The sequence below is a fragment of the Gallinula chloropus genome (assembly GCF_964237585.1).
Source record: "Gallinula chloropus genome assembly, chromosome: 3".
In the NCBI taxonomy this organism is placed as follows: Eukaryota; Metazoa; Chordata; class Aves; order Gruiformes; family Rallidae; genus Gallinula; species Gallinula chloropus.
Genome location: NC_140087.1, coordinates 96968417 through 96987769, shown reverse-complemented (window position 1 = coordinate 96987769; position 19353 = coordinate 96968417). Strand labels below are relative to the sequence as shown.

The 19353-nt window shown below is 38.2% G+C and overlaps 1 protein-coding gene across 2 annotated transcripts in view; it reads right to left on the bottom strand.

The window, feature by feature from the left end:
* Positions 1-5605: 5605 nt before the first annotated feature.
* Positions 5606-19353, bottom strand: part of BMP5 (bone morphogenetic protein 5) — a gene marked incomplete at both ends in the record, with an annotated part of 51973 nt that continues 38225 nt past the window's right edge. The window contains 4 exons of one of the 2 annotated variants that reach the window (XM_084261822.1): positions 5606-5755; positions 9342-9452; positions 11327-11403; positions 17808-18005. In XM_084261822.1, coding sequence (XP_084117948.1) covers positions 5606-5755; positions 9342-9452; positions 11327-11403; positions 17808-18005 — 536 coding nt within the window. The remainder of the gene's footprint in view (positions 5756-9341; positions 9453-11326; positions 11404-17807; positions 18006-19353) is intronic. The other variant, XM_084261823.1, reaches the window with a different exon arrangement.

Below are 19353 nucleotides of genomic sequence, written 5' to 3'. Positions count from 1 at the left end.
TAGATGAGATAGTAAAAGATAATGCTGTATAATTCACATGTGGCTTGTTCGTCATTCAGGCACCACATGTCAGAATCTCTCTGCATAGCTGAATGTGTGAGCAGAAAAGTTGGTAGATATTGTAAAGAACACAATGTTAAAGTCCTGGTTATTAAAATCTGTTAGTTATTGATGAAAGGATTCAGAATAATCTTATGAGTACAGTCAATCCCCCTTTTTTAACCATCTCTGAGTCAAAGTCAATTTGCTATGAAATTGTTTCTAAAGAGGGGCTGACCAAAAAAAAACCCAAACAAAAAATCTAAACCAGTAAAACCAAAACAAACAAAAACCAACAAAAAAATGCAGTCAGCAATACAACCTTTTGCATGTCAATGGTAGAGAAAATTATATTCCAAAATAGAAGTGCCTGAAATCCCATCATGACAGCGAAAGACTTCTCAAAACTGCATCCCAATTAAACAGCCTAATTAAACTTTTTCAACAATGCAACATCATAACAGTGTTGGGGATTGTAATTTGCTTTTGTTGCTCAGACAAGGTCTATAGCAGACCCACCATTCCAATGCACTTCATAGTCTTTGGAGACAAATAGGTATATGGTAATGCAAAAGTACAGTTTCTTTATGTTGTCCCTAAGAAAGTCTCAGTTCCTCCTATGGCCTCCTTTTTATTACCTACATATTCACTCAACACCAAGGCGTATTTACCTAAAAGGCTAAACAGGCTGTTTCAGCAGAAAGAGTCATAGGGTTGTAAAGGACATGTCAGTCAGGACAGCCCTTCAGACAGATGCACCACAGAATGAGGAAGGATCATCCTTTTTTCTTGAAGGCATCCAGGCCAATATCTGTCTGAGAGAGCTTTAGCTTTTTTTTTGTACATATCAGATGTATTGTTATGTGCTCAGCTACCAGCCAGCTTTATATTAATTTAATTCTTGACTTGATCTCAGTTAGCTCAGTTCTGGGTCCAGTTTTGTTCAACATCTTTATCAATGACCTGGATGAAGGGATTGAATGCTCCCTCATTTGCAGATGACACTAAGTTGTGAGGAAGTGTTGATCTGCTTGAGGGTAGAGAGGCTCTTCAAAGAGACCTGAACAGACTGGACCAATGGGTTGAGATCAATGGGATGAGGTTTAGTAATGCCAAATGTAGAGTCCTCTACATGGCACATAACAACCCCATGCAGTGCTACAGGCTTGGGGGAGAGTGGCTGGAGAGCTGTCAGGAAAAGAAGCAGCTGGGGGTGTTGGTTGACTGCAGGCTGAATACAAGTCAGCAGTGTGCCCAGGCAGCCAGGAAGGCCAATGGCATCCAGGCTTGTATCAAAAATAGTGTGGCCAGTAGGTCTAGGGAAGTAATTGTGCCCCTGTACTCGGCATTGGTGAGGCCACACCTCAAGTACTGTGTGCAGTTCTGGGCTCCTCACCATAAGAAGGACACTGAGGTCCTTGAGCAAGTGCAGAGAAGGGCAACCAGGCTGGGGAAGGGGCTGGAGGGCAAATCCTATGAGGAACGGCTAAGGGAGCTGGGGATGTTTAGCCTGGAGAAGAGGAGGCTGAGGGGAGACCTTATCACCACCTACAACTACCTGAAGAGAGGTTGTAGAGAGGTGGGCGATGGTCTCTTCAGCCAGGTGACAGGAGATAGGATGGGGGAAATGGCACTGAGCTGTGCCAGGGCAGGTTCAGATTAGATATTAGGAAAAAAATTTCACTGAAAGAGTTGTCAGGGCCTGGAACAGGCTGCCCAGGGAGGTGGTTGAATCACCATCCCTGGATGTGTTTAAAAAAAAGGGTAAATGAGGTACTTAGGATATGGTTTAGCATAGGACAGGTATGCTTGAACCTGATGATCTTAAAAGTCTTTTCCAACCTAGTGATATTGTGATTCACATAAAAAGAAAATCAATCTAAGCAAGCATGTTTTTTTTTTTTCTATCAGCACTCATAGCCCACATCTGCTCCCTAATTAATGAATTTGAAACCTTTTCCCGAAATAAGGAAAACATGACCCCGTAAATACTTTGTGGGAAAGGGGAACTGACAAAGGAAAGATGCACATCAAGTGGTCTACCTGAAGGAAGACTGTTATGCAGGCTCACAGCTTAGCAGAGCAGAGAACTTATATATCCTCCACACTTCAGAGTATTAGAGCTCATCTTGTCTTGGACATCAAAATCATACTATGCACTTTTAAAGGGAGATGAAACCACTGCTGGAATGCCATTCACTTCTCAGCTCTGACTTCCACCCAGTGAATACTCGTAAGCCATAGAAGTGGTCACCAGTAACATTTAGTAAACATTGATTTGGGCCCAGAATGTGAACCAGAGGTATTAACATTATAAATAAGTTAAAATCTAAGAAGTTCGACATAACACTGATTCTGTACAGAGCTTTCTAGATTTTAGCCATTTAGATTCTTTCCAGTTGTTAGGGACACATAAAGCTTAAAGAACTGCAAAAAGACCAAAGCTTTCATGGCTTAAATGATAATGGAATGGTCTTCGTAACTATATAGATATAGATATAAATATGGGTATATATTTAATAGGATGTTATAAAAATGCACACAGAATCACAGAATCACAGAATCACAAGGTTGGAAAAGACCTTTGAAGATCATCAAGTCCAACCATTCCCATCTTAAGCTAAACCATATCCTTAAGTACTTCATCTACTCTTTTTTTAAACACATCCAGGGAAGGTGACTCAACCACATCCCTGGGCAGCCTGTTCCAGGCCCTGACAACTCTTTCAGTGAAAAATTTTTTTCTAATATCCTGCCCTGGCACAGGATACTCCCTTCAGGTAGTTGTAGGTGGTGATAAGGTCTCCCCTCAGCCTCCTCTTCTCCAGGCTAAACATCCCCAACTCCCTCAACCGCTCCTCATAGGATTTGCCCTCCATCCCCTTCATCAGCCTGGTTGCCCTTCTCTGCACTCGCTCTATGACCTTAATGTCCTTCTTATGGTGAGGAGCCCAGAACAGGACACAATTATATTATCTGCATTATAATTGTATACATAGTATGAATATATAAAATAACAAGTATTTGAGAGAACCTAGCAAAAGGACAAGAAGTACTAGTTATTCTGCTTTCTAGTGTGTTTTGAATGGAGCATTAGCATTTGGAGCTTTGATTTGGAGGCATGATTTTTATTAATAGTGTACATGGTTTACCATCTGCAGCTCAAAAAGTAATAAAATAAAAGTGAGTTTACAAAATATCTGTATTAATAAATGAACTTCAACAAAATCTGTCCATAACTATTTGTGATCTCATTCTTTTACCTTTAAAACAATATGTGAGGCCAGTGTAATTTTATCACGTCTCAGAAGCAAAATCACAGCAGAAGAAAATAGTATTACAGGTTTATTATGTCTCAAAATATAGAAAAATATTCCAACAGCATATTTTAAAGAATAATATAACAATAATCTTCAGTTTCTTATTCTCAAAATGGTACACCATTATTAAAAAATATATTACTTAATGTACCCAAAATTTAATTTCCATCAAATTCCATTTAGAATAAATTGAGCTCAAAAAAAGCATATCCACCTACCCAATTTATACAACAACCAGTACATTTTTTGAAGACAACCTGGGAATTTAACTATTCCAAAATGGTAATTCAGTTGGAAACATTGTATTTTGCTATACACCCTTGTGCCTGAACTGTGACTAAACTGAGATATGTATGTAGGTAACGTCAGTTTAAAATAGAGATGGAAGTGGAAAATGGAACTGTGGTATTAAAGGGAAAGTGCTCCCTAGATTGAAATTAGAACCGTTAATTTAAAAGGACCACAACTGAGTTTATGCCTAGAAAGGGTATATATATTACTGCAACAGCAAGATAAAATAAATTAGTTTCTGCAAGAAAGACAGTTGCACATTCACATGCGTACATAGAGTCACACACACGCTGATTTTTGTCAGCCTGTAATAATCTGAGTTTTCTAAAATATGCTTTAAATAACCAGAGAAGTCAGAGTTTACATGAATAGATTGTCTAAGGAGAAACTGATATGTCTAAGGAGAAACTGATATGTCTAAGGAGAAACTGATATGTCCTATTAATTTTTTTTAACAACACTCTGAGAACTGTTTAAATGAAGCATTTTTAATCAAGGCAATTCATGATATAAGCATATATTAAAATTAGCTATGTAATAAAGAGAACACAGGGTTTCTATTTTACCATTTTCATAGCACTAAAACAAAGGGGTGTCCAAAGACATTAAATTCAAAATAAACATATGGATAGTGGTGACAAAAATTGTAGTCTGTAATTAGTTGTGCAATTCACAACTCTAGGATTTCATTTGAGGCTAAAAATTTAGGGACATTAAAAATTACTGTTATGGATTTAAGAATTTTCAAAGTTATGATAGCTAATGCTAAAAAAAAAAAAAAAAGGAAAGATTTTAAATCTCCTGATTTAATCCAATTTTGACCTGATAGAAAAGAAGATGGGACCAAAGGTGGGCTGCAAATGGCTCTTTAGGATACTTGTTTTTCTTTTCCTTGAGAACAGCCACCATCAAGGATGAGATTTTCGATTAAACAGGTGACAACTGTGGCATCACCTGTGCCTTCCCTCCCATACTCAGAAAGCACATCCAGAAATGGGAGCTAACTGGAACAAAGCCCTTCCATACTCTGTCTTCTGTGTATTCTGTGAATAAGGTGACTTGCCTGTGGAATGGGCAGGGTTGTATGTTTGGGTTTTGTTGTTTTAAATTTATTTTCCCTTGTGCTGTTATTCAAAAAATATTTGCTGGAGAACTGTAAGAGATAAGGTACTGATGTGATCTGAGGTAAGAATGTTGTTGTTCAATTTTTAGAGTTAACTTGGAAAGTCATATATAGAAGCGTCTGTCTCCACAGAATTCCCTAAGCTTTGAGCCTTTTGTGAACCTCTCCCTGCAAGCCAAAAAGTAACATACTCCTCTCATGACACTCATGTTGCTAAACAAAATAGTTATAACAATTATGTGCAATCATTTAACTTCTATTTTCTATCTACTATTTACTTACTTAGACACTGTTCAACATTTCACTTTTTCTAATGGAGCAGAAATTCTAAAAGACAAATTATGTTTAGCCAAGCACTTTTGTTTAGTGTTTTTTTTTTCCTGTGCCTTTTTCTAAATAAATACCCTGCCACAGTTTTCACTGACACAATATGACCAAACACATTTTAGATCCTTTAACAATATGAAGCAGTTACAGGAGTTCTGAACTTTCTAGCTTTAAAAAAAAAAAAGTCTATACAAAGTCTTTACTTTAAAATAGTGAAACAGAATGAAATAGGTTCCAGAATGGTCAACTGAAAAACTAGTTTGTGAAATCCTACTGCATAGTGAGGTGACCCATAAAATAAATGGTTTTGAAATTTTTGCTCATACAAAAGAAACCATATACTTTTAAATAAATAAAAGCTACTATATACATTATACTGTACATTTAAATGAGAGATGACATGAAATGGAATAAATTTAGGACTGCCTTTTCATCAGCAAGACTCATATCTTGACTTTATTACAATTCTGAATAAACCCTTCTGCTTTAGATTATTTTTCTTATTCTAGTGGCAGCCACATGAACGCACCACCATATTCCTGTATTTTTTTAAAATAACATTGGAACTGTCATCAAAGTAGAGGACGGAGATTGCATTCAGTTTTGTTGGTGCACAGCATGGCTTTGGTACATGATCAGGGAACATCAAGTGAACCTGAAAGACAGATAAATACATAGCTCATACACCAGAGAGGTACAAGGACAACATCAGTGCAAAACATGTCTTTGCAATTCCAAGAGTGCTGTGGTCACACATTTGCATTGGTTAGCAACTTTAAAGCACAGCTTACCTCCAGAACATTGCTCTGATTTCAACTGCGGGGGCAGAGCTATACAGTAACAGCAGATGCAGAGATAAATGAGGAGGAGTGGCCAAGACAGAAAGTTGTTTCTCAGATTAAATTTAGAAAAGATTTGGAGCTAGGTGTCTGCTCAGGAAAACAGTTAAACATCCTGTCAGTAGCATCTTTGCTGAGGACAGGCTCAAGTTCTGGGTCTCACTGAGACCCCAGCATGTGCTAAAATGCTTTCTGGTGTCAGGGTCTCAGCACAGAGAAAAGTCTGCTTTGTACTGAAACTGCCTTTAGCCTATGAAAATGGAAGATCTGATTTCTTAGACAGCAGGAGTGCATTTTAAGGTCTTATCTAGGCATCCGTGAATCCAATTCTACTTCCACTGAAGTAAAAATCAATTCATGAGGTGGGTGCCAGCTGGACAGAAGGTTTGGGGAAAGGGCTGAAGCAGAGGCAGCTTTATGTACACTAGGCTGAAATATATCAATGAAAGGTTAAAGAAAAGGAAAAGAGTTTTGAACAGCATCCCAGAATGAACAAGATCTGGTGGAAATATCTGAAAATGGGGGAAATACAAGTTCTTTGTACTTGAAAGAAGGTTGAATGTAATATTCTACACATGCTGGAGACTTGGAAACTGGGGAGGCCAGAAAAGAGGGAGTTGTAATAGAGAGGGCAAGAGATTATTAAGGCATGGATGAAGACTTCAGCAGTAATAGGTTTCATTTGTATGCTAAGTCTTTGTAAATCTGTTAGAGCCATCTGTCTTGCAGTGATATAAGCCCAGAGCCTTTGCCAGACAACAGAGAACAGTCTATCAGGAAACGATTTTTACATAACTGTTACCATGAGAAGGTCTTTTGAAATGAGCAATAATAAATCCTGAAGTAGCAGTTTAGTAAGGGTTTAGATACACTTTAAAAAACAGTTTAATAAATGAATAACAAAGCACTGGAGAAAAGAATGATTGTGCCTTGTCTAGGCAGATGTTTGCCCTGCCATACCGCCTCGTCCCACCAGCCCCTGCCACCCAGGCTGGAAGCTCCATGGCCCTGCTAGCCCCACACCACTTTTTTGAAGAGTGAGCCTGGAAGCCAGGGCATGTCAACCTGCTGATCCACTGACTCTCATGATGTCAACGCTACTCCAACACATGTTCTGAGGGTGATAGGAAGTAAAAGAAGGGAAGAAAGCTTATACGACTCATTAAATGAAGTCTGTCTTGTATTTATATGTGTCTGTATCATCTGTCTGCCTAAGTTCAGTCTCAGAAAAAGAAGAGAGAGAGGTACTGGCCCAGCATTTCTCTTATTCTTGTTACAAAAGAAAAAAAAATCCAGCAAAATTTGGAGGGGTACCAAGGAACAATCACTTTCCAACCCAAAGAGTGGGCTTTTTTAGAATGGTGTAATCAGTATGGCTGAGAGATGATTACATTTGGATTAGGGTGGGGTGTATGAATAATCGTTTCCCAAGCCATCCCCATGTGCACACCTTGTGTAAATCTGAATTTTGTATAATTTAAACCAGAAAGCATTCAACTACTGTTATCTCATCTAATTTATGTGCAGTTAAAATTTAATTAGCCTCATGATTTTTTGGCTGCACAACTGAATGCATGTACAGTGTATGCAGAGGGAGACACACAATTCCAAAAAGGCCATAAAAAGGAGGTAAAATTTAGGTATCTGATTTTTAGAATAGGACAGACTACACAAATTTCTTAACAGCAGGGAAATTAACCATTTTTGGAAAGGGTAGACACACAAGAGAAATTAGCACTGGGCCACTTCTTCTTTAACAGTTCATAATTGTATGCAGGAACTCTAACTTGGGGAACCTCACTGATACTGGCAGCTGTTCTGGGCAATGTTTGCCTAATGCTGAACTATTGCTTCTCTGACCTATTTCTTTGCAGCTCAGGACTGCATATATGCTGTTCTTCATCATCTCCTAGGCACATATTCCTTGCCAAGTAGCATTTGCTGTTACCCTTCACCTGAACCCCTTACCACAATTACTCTGTTTATTTCCAGCCTCTGAATTTTGTCCTTCTTTTGTGAATCTTGCTGACTTGAGTTCTGGTATAGAGGAATAATGTTGCATTGGTGGCTGGACTTATAGAAAATACATACATGAAAAGTTGAATGGAAAGGAAAAGGTCTCAGCACACACTGAGGTTTTAAAAATGTAGAAGTACTTATGTAGAATTTCTTGGCAATTTCACAAGCAGAATTTATTTTCTATCAGAAAGAAACCAAACTTTGCTTGCTTGTGTGGCTTTTTTTGGTGTGAAGGTTTTGTTTGTTTTGTTTTGTTCGTTTTGTTTTACCAGGAAGGCAATAGCTGTATTCATTTCCAAAGGAGGAAAGCTTTTTCAGGTCCAGGATTTTTATGTTGAAATCAAACAAGTCAACCATCATGGACGGACTCATCAGCATAGTCTGGTGATCAGGATACTTTTCTATCATAAATTTCAATCAGAATGAGACTTAAAACTGTGTTTCTTTAATTGCAGTTGAGTGTCTTGACCTTTCCAGAAATTAGTTTGGGATGCCAATGTTTTCCTGTTCTGATTTCATACTCCCACTCCCTCATGTATTATCTCTCATTCCTCTGTTTCTTAATCATTATGCTAACACTGATGCTGTTCAGAGCCCATTCTTCAGCTGGCACAGGTAAAAATCCATGACCAGGCATTGAACTCACAGTATTACATTTAGGCACAGTCTAGAGGTCTTGATTTCTGTGGGTGTTGTGTTTTCTGAACCATAGCTGAATGCTGTTGGGGTAGAGGAAGCCTAGCCAGCTGCTTCAACTATCATCTTTTTGGCTGCTCCAGTTGATGCACAGGACTAACATAAGAACTAGCAGAGGCAGAAAGCTGGCTACAAATCCTCTTTTACATGTACCAGGCAGAGCAACAGATCCAGACACACTTATTTATAAATTGCATTTGTTAGCCAGGCACGACTGAACACAATTTCTTACATGCAAATGCATCTGCTTGCAAAGCTTCACAATAAATTATGACTTAAGTATCTCTGCCAACAGTTGACAACAGAGGTGCATAGAGTGGCCAAGTGTCAACATTTCTGGAAGGTATAGCATGTAGATGTTAACACAGAGCTTCAATAAGCTGCAAAAAACTCTTGGAAGTGGGACCAGGGGGCCCCTTTGGTTCCTCTCTACACAATTCTCCAGTAATATGACACAGTCTTCTCATGTGTTGCAGCATTTGAAATGGAAGGGAAACCTACCACGCTGGCCACTCCGGGCAGTTCATTCTCTCTCCAAGGTAATCATCAAAGCACATATTTGAAATGGCTTATCATTTACATGGAAATAATCAAAATCTGATCATAGCTCACAGAGAGGGAGAGACACCCTGTCCCAAGACACCTGCAATTGTAAAACAGAAAGCTACAACATATTCAGGGACATACCAGCGTCTGAACAATGGCATGGTTTGTTGCGTTCATGTGAGCATTGAGGGGGAAAGAACACTCTCCATCGCAGTAAAATGCAGCGTAGCCCTCTGGTGCAATAATCCAATCCTAAAACAAAACCAAAAACCCCCACTCAGTTTTGGTTATTCTCTTTTTTTTTTTTTCTCACTTAGAGAATTAAAACTATAACAAACTAAGATACGTCCGAGGAAAAAGTGAACGTCAGAAAGTGGTATGTTAAAGTATATTTTTGCCAAAAAACCACCACAACCCAAAGTATTTGTTTTGTTCATGCAAAATTCAGATAAAATTTAAATAAACCTTAGAAATCTGTACTGAATATGAACTAATGAAGCTGTAATGGGAATTAAAGGTCCAAATACCTTAGTCAGAATCTTGAGCACTTCTTGGTTCAACAAAAATAATTAAAATGCATCCTCTTTCCTCAGCATACACAATACCCTTAATTGTATTATTGCAAAGGAGTGAGGGTTGTTGGAGATTACCCATCAGAGTACCCATACATTTTGAGCATTTCTAGCAACACAACATGGGGAAAAGACCACAAGAGGGAAAATATTTTAAAATGTTAATGAGTTATGTGTTTGGTTTGCTGAATTCCTCTTCTGACAAGCAAAGGTAATGGAGGTGGTGTGGGAAAGGCAGAGAGGATCAAGTAGCTACTTCTTGGGTTTTGTTTCTTTTAATCTCATTTCACCCTGATTTTCACTGATAAAATATTGTACAATGTAGTTTGACTTCCAACTGAAACTTTGGATTCTTCAAGTGGGTGTTTTTTTCTGTTGTCATTGTTAAGTTTTGGGATTTGGGGTGATTTTTTGATTTTGTTGTTGTTGTTGTTTTTTAGGGGGAAAAAAGAGCAAAAATTCTTTTCTCTATGGCCACCCTGAGTGACTGATCTGAGAGTCTAGCACATCTTAGAGCATATCAAAAATTACTGTTTCAAGAAATGAAAAAACTGGTGATACCTGAAAAAAAATCTGTGATCTACAGGGAGACAATGGCTCACTTGTTCAGCAGCCTGAGTTCAAATCAATACCACAAGATTGCTCTGTGGTCATGGACAGGGTGATTATGCTCTGCAGACTTGGGAAAACAGTCTCTGCCTACTTCTTCAGGCTGCTGTGAGGATAAACATACTACAAAAAGTCAGGCAGAGTATGAGGCCATATAAGAACCCAAAGTACATATGTAAAAGATGAGATGTCACTAAAGATGAAGCTCACTTTTTCTCCTCCTAGGCTTTTTATGCTCATGGAGAATTGTTTACAATAATTCAGAGAAATATTAAATACCCAGCTAGACATCTCTGAATTCTTACCTATGTATGCAGTGTATCTAGATTATAGATTGCTGATGAATTTCTTGTTCATTCCTTATAGAGATCTCCTTGTTTTTTGGCACAAACTCCTAAACAGATCTCTGTCTTAATTTCTCATAATGCCCTCCCTCTGTCTTTATGACCTTTTACTACAAGTACTTTCTTTTTTTCTTACGGTGAGGTAGGACAAGAGACAAACTTTGCTATGGTATAAAGATCACTGAGCAGTGAGCCAAGCTCCAATGCCCTACAGATCCTAACTTAGTGAAATCTTTCTGACCTGCCATAAACAGCACTGAACCAGGGAGAATTCAAGTGCAAATTTCAAAAGTTCCATTGCTCACTGTGAGGATTTTGGTTTCATTTACTGCAGATCTATTCATATCTTGAAAAATAGTTCAGACTTACCTTTATGTGAATGAATCCAGATCTTAAAGCCATTACTGTCTGCAAAATCTTTGGAAGAGCAGCAGACAAAAAAGGCAAAGTGGTAGGGATTCATTACAAAATACATTTAAAGAATTTGTCGCTCATCAGTAAAATGCCAACTACTATGAGGAAAACAGACTGTAAATAATAAGGTACTATAAAATAGATTGTCCCAATTAGAATCAATAGGAAACAGCACTTATAACCGTACCTGCCATCCTAAGTCTCGGAAACTCACATAAAGTTCATGTTTCTTACACGCTTGCTTTTGTTCGCTTGTGTTGTAATCTATGGGAAGAAAATAAAAATTATTTAGACACATAGTTATTTTTTGAGCTCCTGTACTGAACTGTACAAAAGAAAGGATCAAGTGTATTGTTTTTTCTGTTCCTAAGGTTGCCATTTATATTCCTAGGCCGGGTCGTAAGTGCAGTGTAAACTTGGAAATTCAGAACCAGCAGTGTCAGCCTAATAAAATTTGTGTACACAGCATAAAACATGCATTCAGCATTAGGGGAAACGGGTTTACAACATGTCTGTTTGTTGGCTAGCTATGTAACAACCCCAGTAATACACAGGAAATCAAAGGAGACAAGTGAGACCTCAACCAAGACATGGGGAAGTCATCTGTATGTTGGCACACGTTTAATTGCCAGGTAAAGAAAGTAGCCCAATTCAAAAGATGAATTATCAATGTTAAAACCTGTCCCAAAACAACAGAATCCCCAAGAATTGGTTAATTAAATGTGTAGTTCTCAATTTTTTATGTTTTCTGGAAATATTCACTACCTGATGATCTTTAGTTGGTACTATTAATGTAAACAAGCAGACTAATAGATACTTTTTTAAAGGCCTGAATGTTTCTGCACTATCAGAGATGTGTCAGGATAGAAGGACACACAGAACCTTCCATACATGCTTCTCCAGGGCATTCTTACTCCTGCAGCAAATACGGTACTTGTTCCTTACAGCCCCTGAGTAACAGTAAAGAAAGGTAACAGGGCAGTGCCTTCACAACATCAGCACCCCAGAGTTGTTTTTTAGAGCTATTCTAGTGATGCCATCAGTGAGGCATGTGACCGAGCAGAAGGACAGGCTGTCTTCTCTGTTTCCATTTCAAGAATGCTCAAAGTGGCTTTTTGGAACCAAAAAAAAAAAATTCTGATGGGAAAAGAAATTGCTGAAATTCACACCACAAACAGACAAGGAAGACACTGAAAAAGAAACAAAATCATTTTCAGGAATAGAATTTGTTTTTTTTAGGAACAGTATTTTAACATTAAAAGATTTGACACTAGATGAAAGTGTGTCTGTTTAAAATACCTGGAAAATGAAGAGAGAGGACTTTCTCACATAAAAGAAAGGGAGTTTTACGGTCTTTGAGATATGCCATTGTAGTGCTTCACTCTTCCAAATAGCTGTCCCAAATGAGCCTGTCTGCAAATTTACCAACTACTGCATGTCAGCTGTCCTGATCTATGCTGTCATTGCTTCTTTGGTTTCCCATCAGTTTCTGTGTCTTTCTGAAGATGTGACGGTCAAAACTGAATGCAATGCCAAGTAAAATAAAATAATTATTTCCTATGAAATAATTTAGTTATTTTCTAGCAGTATATCCCAGAACACTGAGTTTTGCAGCAAAACTATGTCAAATAATCAATTTCAGGTCCTTTTTTGATCCCTGCCTAGTCATTTGTTTTTATGCAAATCAAAGAATAAAGAACAGTTTGGGAGTGAGATGTTGATGAAAACTGCAGCATGATGGAGCTACAACAGCCATGTTATGGTGGAGTTAAAGGTTCTGAGAAATGACTACCTGCAACCCTGGATTTCAGAGGAACAAATTTCAACTCATTCGGAGTTCGTCATATGATCTCAGGGGAGACTGGCCTGGAGGGATAAGGAGCCCAAGAGAGTTGACTGATCTTCCAGGACAAGCTCTGTGAGAAGCATGAGGTAAGTCCAGTGTCATGTGTAGGTCAAGTAGGTGTGGCATAAAGCCACCATGGCTGAATAGGAAACTTGACTGAGCTTAAATACAAATAGGAAGTAGAAGTAATGTGGAATTGGGGTGAGCTACACACAGAAATAATACATACACATTGGCTGAGCAGGTATGGTTGAATGTTAGGAAAGCCAAAGCTTAGCTGGAACTGATATTTATGAAGGATGTGAAGGTCAACAGGAAAGACTTCTAGAGGTACATTCATAGGAAAAAGAAAAACTAAGAAAAATACAGATTTGCTATTCAGAAGGACAGAGGACCTAGTGACAGGGACTCAGAACAGGTTAAGGTACTCAATGACTTCTTTATTATCTTATAGCTGCTTTTTTACTAGCAAGATTTACTCTCAGGACCCCCAAGATCCTGAGCCTCATGACTGAAGCTCTACCCACAGTAAAAGAAATTGAGTTAGGAGTCACTTAAGCACATTGAAGATGCACGAGTCCATGTAAGCAGAAGGGATGAATTTCAGGGTGGGGAATGAACTGACCAACATCACTACAAAGTCATTCCCTGTGAGTTTTGAGTGTTTATAGTGACTGGAAGATATTTCTGATGATTCATATGGAAAAATGTCACACCCGTCTTCAGGAAGGTCAATCAGCTTAACCTCATTTTTTGGGAAGTCTGTGGAGCAAATCCTCTTGGAAGCTGTGTCCAAGCCCATGAAGAAGAAGGTGTTTGGGAACAGTCAGCTTGTATTTATTAAGCCAAATTGCCTAATCAATATGATTGGTTTCTGTGATGAGCTGACTAGCTTTGGGGCTTTTGAAGAGCAGTGAGATGTTCTTCACTTTGTTTTTCTGAAGCTTTTGATACAGTCTCCCATTATTTTCTTATAGCCAAAATGTTCAGATATGGTTTGGTTAGGTAAGGAATTAAACGGGTGGAAACTTGGCTGAGCTACTAGGCTGAAAGGGTTGTGATCAGTGGTACAAAGTCCAGCTGGCAGCTGGTTACTAGAGATTTCCCTAAACGATCAGCACTGGTGCCAGTACTAATTAATGTCCTTGTTCATAACATGGACAATAGCACAGAGTGTGCTTTCTGCAAGGCCACAGAGGATACCACATCTGGGAGGAGTGATCAGTCATCCAAATTAGTAATAAAATGTTGGGCTGAATCAGATCCAGAAGAGAATCAATGAGATGTCATTCAAAATACCCACCCAAAATTTACTCTTATTGGTATCATGAGCTTTGAATACACTTTTTGTTTTTTTAAACAGGCCAACTTTCTCTTGAATATACCTGAGCAACAATACGTCTCCTGGAACTGCATCAAAACCTGTGTACAAGTCAAGACGTATCCATTTGCAGTACTAAATCTGTTCAAGTACCACCAGGGATGTTGTTAGCCTTTCTAAGCTATAATGCCACAAATCATAGAATCCCATGTCTCTCTGGAGTAGCCACTGGAAACTATGCAGGATATCCTAGAACACCACAAGTTTTCAAAAATCTATATACCTTTAATATAATCAAGAACTCTTAGTCATCTTTTGCACTGAGTTGTCTGTAATAATCCAGTGTGTTCTTTACACACGTTAAAAGTAAGGTGATGGTGACAGAGACTATGAGAGTTTTAACTTAAATGAACTGAACTGTTTCAATGATCATGCTTTGCAAGGATCTGTATACTGATTTTGACAATCTGTGTCCATAGGAGGCAAACATTGAGCTTTTCTGTTTCAACTATTAATGAAAAGTTAAAATAGAGAGTGAAAGTCACTTTGCAAAATAAAGTGATTGAAAAATATGGGAAAGATATGCGTATGAGAAAGTCAGGGAAGTCCCAATCTGGTTTAAATAGCACTCAAGCAGAGAAGCAAATAAAAGGTGAAGATTGTGCTTTTGACAGTTTTCATTTTTATATTCAAGTATATGTACCAAAGTTTTAGCACCAGAATGTAGTGGAAGTCCCTACAGTTAAAGGAGAAAGGCTGAATAATATACATGTAAACCACTGCATAGATGTCTTCATTGTCCATCAGTGGTGGACGAATGACCACATCAGAACACCTGATATGATGCTCTGTGTTTCAAATGCAGACATGTATCTGCAAACAACATAATGCACACGTACGAATAAAGTGAGGCTCAGGCAAGTTCATATTCCTCCCTTGAGTTCTGTCTCTCATAGAAGACAAATGTTGTGTGTAATGCAACATTTCATGTAAATATCAAATGTGACATTTATAATAAGATCTGGTGCCAAGGATCCAGTTTCACATACTGTAGCTTCAAGGCCCATATGCTTGTCCTGTCAAGGATTAAACCTGTAAGCTGTTGTGGCTAAAAAACATTGTTCCTCAATTATGCAGAAATGGCAGTTGGGGGACAAACCCCTATGTAGCAGAAAGAGCTGTGGAAGAAGGATAAAAATCCCTGTATTTAAAAAAAATCTAATGAGGATTTTTTTAAATTTATTTTTGCAAGAAAAACAAAGACATATAGACATGTTTATATATGGTATCACAAAGTACTTTTCCAGCCTGCCCATCTCTTGCTGCCTTCACCTCCAGTCAGAGGTCACTGTCCTACCTTTGAAACAACTGCACACACAGTTGCTTCTTAGCCCGATTTTGTTTTAACAGTATGGTTTTCTTGATCTGCAGACTTTTTTTGACAGAGATCTGGCATGGGTGATATCACATATAGTGATGTAGCTCTAACTTATGCAGAACAAGGCCCTGAAGAGTTTAGGAGAAAAATTATTTCATAATGCACATTTCACTAGAGATGTTCTGATTTTTCTTGCTTTACAACAGCTCTGGAGCATGACTGGATGCACAGATGAGGCTGACCAGTGTTTTGAGACAGACAGCTGTTCCCAAGGTAATTCTCATGCTGATGCAACTTGATGGCATATGTTAAGGTTGTTTTTTTCCCAGGTTAAACCAGCAAGGAGCTTGCATTCAGCTTTCTTGTTATAATCAAGGAGGCTTAACAAATCTGCTCAATTTTCATTTCCTCATGGAATAGAAAGGTGGGGTTCAATCTGAAAGTATATTTATATATAGGCTTCTGGTATGTACCATGTACTTTGATGATTTTTTCCTCCCTCAAAATATTGTAATTCTCAGATAATAGACACTTTCCAGGAAATATGTTGGTTTGGTTTTGTGTTTTGTTTTTTGTTTTTGGTCTGCAGAGAGAATATTACTTACCCTTGAAGTAAAATATTGTATTTTGGACTTCATGCAGTTGCACAGATCATGTTTGATTGTATTTAATAACAAACAAAAACCCCACTCCCATGTTGTGTCATTAAGTCCAAGGGCCTTTAATGAAAACAGTGAAGTGCATCATATGAGAATAGTAAAATAGAAGGAACAATTTCTGCAGAAAAAATGCAGATTCAGTTCCTCTGCTGAAGTGAGTGAATTTAGAGCAAGTATCAACTAGCAAAGCTTAACTGATGTGCCTACTTAAACCACAACTGAATTACAAGATGCCCAGTCAATTTTTAACCTGCATTATGTCAAATAAATCAGAAATTTAAGCAGTTAATGAAGATATAGTCAATATAACTTTAAAAATAATGAATAATTTTAAAAACAGCCTTCCTGCTATAGAGCACGTAGTTTCTCTTTTTTACTAGCAAAAAGCTAAAATTTTCTCATTTGGGACTTCCTTCATTAATTATTTATAACTAGTCCCCTGCAATATTGATTACTAAGGGGTTAGAATTCAGCTATGCAGATGAGCTATTTGTGGTATTGCTACACAACATATCAGAAAACTTCATGATACCCCAAAAAACCCCAACAAAACAAAGGCAGTTGTAAATAGGGATCCCTGGTACCTTAACAAATGTCACTGTTTTTTCAAAATCTAGAGTCCTCAGAGGAAACATGCATCTCTCTAAGTCTTCTACCTCAGAAATAACTATGCTACAGGTCCCCAGCAGAAACTAGAGAAATGGCACACATACATCATAAACAAAAAAAAATTGAGCCCACTACTGAATCAGTAGATTTTTTTTTCAGGATCTGTTTTAATACTCATATTTAATTTTAAAGTGGGATTTTATTCCAGAAGATCACTAGGTAAACTATAAATAACTTTAGAATGTTAGGCTATCAAAATAATTTCTATAACTTCTTTAGCAACTCAGTAGCAGTTTGTGATTGTTAAGGTAAAATTCACCCTTCTGCAGAAGATTCTGCAGGGGAAAGGCAACAGTTTACACTTTCACAAGTTGGTTAAACTTCCTCATTTCCAGTGTTCAGATTTTTGCATTGCATCTTGGGTTCTTCAGTGGAGAGGCAGTTAAACAAGAGCCCAAACACTGTCTTTTGCTGAGGCTTCCTTGACCTCCAAGCAGCTGGGGTGCAACCATTGTCTCTCTCTCTCTACCTTTTTGTGATGAGTAGCAAAGATCTCATCTTGTTACCTACTACACAGAACTAGTTTCAAGCCCAGGTGCAGACTTTCCTCAACTGGGCATTTCACCGTCCAGAACCTTGTGAAACATGGAAGTGACCTGACTGGCAGAAGCTGGATCATGCTCAAGGCCAACATAACAAAAGAGGTTTTAGCAAAGTTGGGGGACAGAAGGGCATGTAGGAACACAATTTCTGACAGTTCAGACAGTGAGCAGTATGCTGTTAAGCTGCTGTGATTCCACTGCATTTGAGCAGGTGCCCATAACTCTTTTAAACAGACTATTAGCTTCATCTTACCACCAACACTTGGCATCCTAGAAGACTCCTGATGACTACTGGATTTGTTGCGGTTCTGATTTTTCCTTTTATTGTTGGCTGCTCGGACAGAACGGAAAAGCACTTCACTTGCCTTGAAGAATGCAACCATGAATGGTTGCTTTGACTGAGGCCCATGTCTTCCAATCAGGCCAGCAGATTTAACATTGATACTTCGACCTATGAAGTAATGGAAATTATAAGTTAAAAAGGTGAAATTCTGCCCCTCCTGAAGCCACAGTGGGAGTTCAACTGGTGACTGAAGCATGGCAAGGATTTTGCCCATAATCCTGAATTTACATGATTAAGAATCCCAACTGCATTTTGTTGAACAGAACTTAAAAGACAAGAAATTCAACAATTTACAAAAGTTTCAACAGCTTTACAGGTAGTTCATCATTGTATAGAACTGCGGGTTTTGTGTGCTATATATCTTATTCATTACTCAGATATTTTAATTCAGTCTCATGTACACATGTACAGAACTGAAAAATAAAGTCTATAGGCTATAGAATGGATAATATAATGCAGTCATCTAATTTTTGCATCACTTGAGTGTGAGATACAGAATCTTATATCCCCAAATCAAATCGGTAGCGAAGTGTAGATAATAAATACACTTCTGCTTTAAAAATAAATATTGCACAGTTCTACTCAAACTGATGCTCATTCACTAGCAAAGGTAGGAAGGTATTCAGTCTTTCACGAGAACAGAGTTTGAAATATGTACATTATTAACTCTGGTTCTGTTCCCAGGGGATGTGCATATTTCTTTAAAGTATTTGTTCAGTCAGGACTGTGTGGTAACCTCACTATATTATAGGATCTAAACCTCAGTAAAAGAAAAGAAAGCAAAACAAGTCACTGAAACTGCATCAGTGACATTTTAGCAAATAAACCCTTGCTCTTAACAGAATTTATTTTGGCAACGTAAACACTTTTGTGCATACGTGTATTATGCAGAGCCCTTCAACCGTCAGAAAATGAGACAGTGTCATGTGAAGCTGTGCAGCTGTGCTGGGTGGGGGACACAGAGGTCCTTTAAACGGGAAGGTGTGGGCACAGGCACTGCCTGCGCTGTGCGGCATCGGGGCACCTGGGGGTTCTTCTGAACCAACTGGAAAAGTTTGCTACGCGGGCGAGGAAGGAGCATCTGCCTCACAAACGCATAATGCTGTTAACTCAATCATCCCAAACAAGAACTTGCAAATAAGCATAGGAGTAAACCTTATAGAAATAAGCATATAGGTTTCCTTCTCAAACATAAAGTTACAGTGGCTGTACGCCAGAGTCTATATTTCTTAGAAAAACTCTATCACTGGCGTAAATGAAAGAGGCAGTTTGATTTGTGGTTAAAGTAGTTTCCATTCTACTTCCACTGTAACAAATGTATTAATTCAGCTCAGACTTCCTCCTTCTGGCAGCCCTTTTGCAGTAAAAAGAGAAATTAGAAGTTCCAGCCAAATACCATACCTTGAACTGACCCACTTCAATACATAAACACTTTTACAACATGTTTATTCAGGTG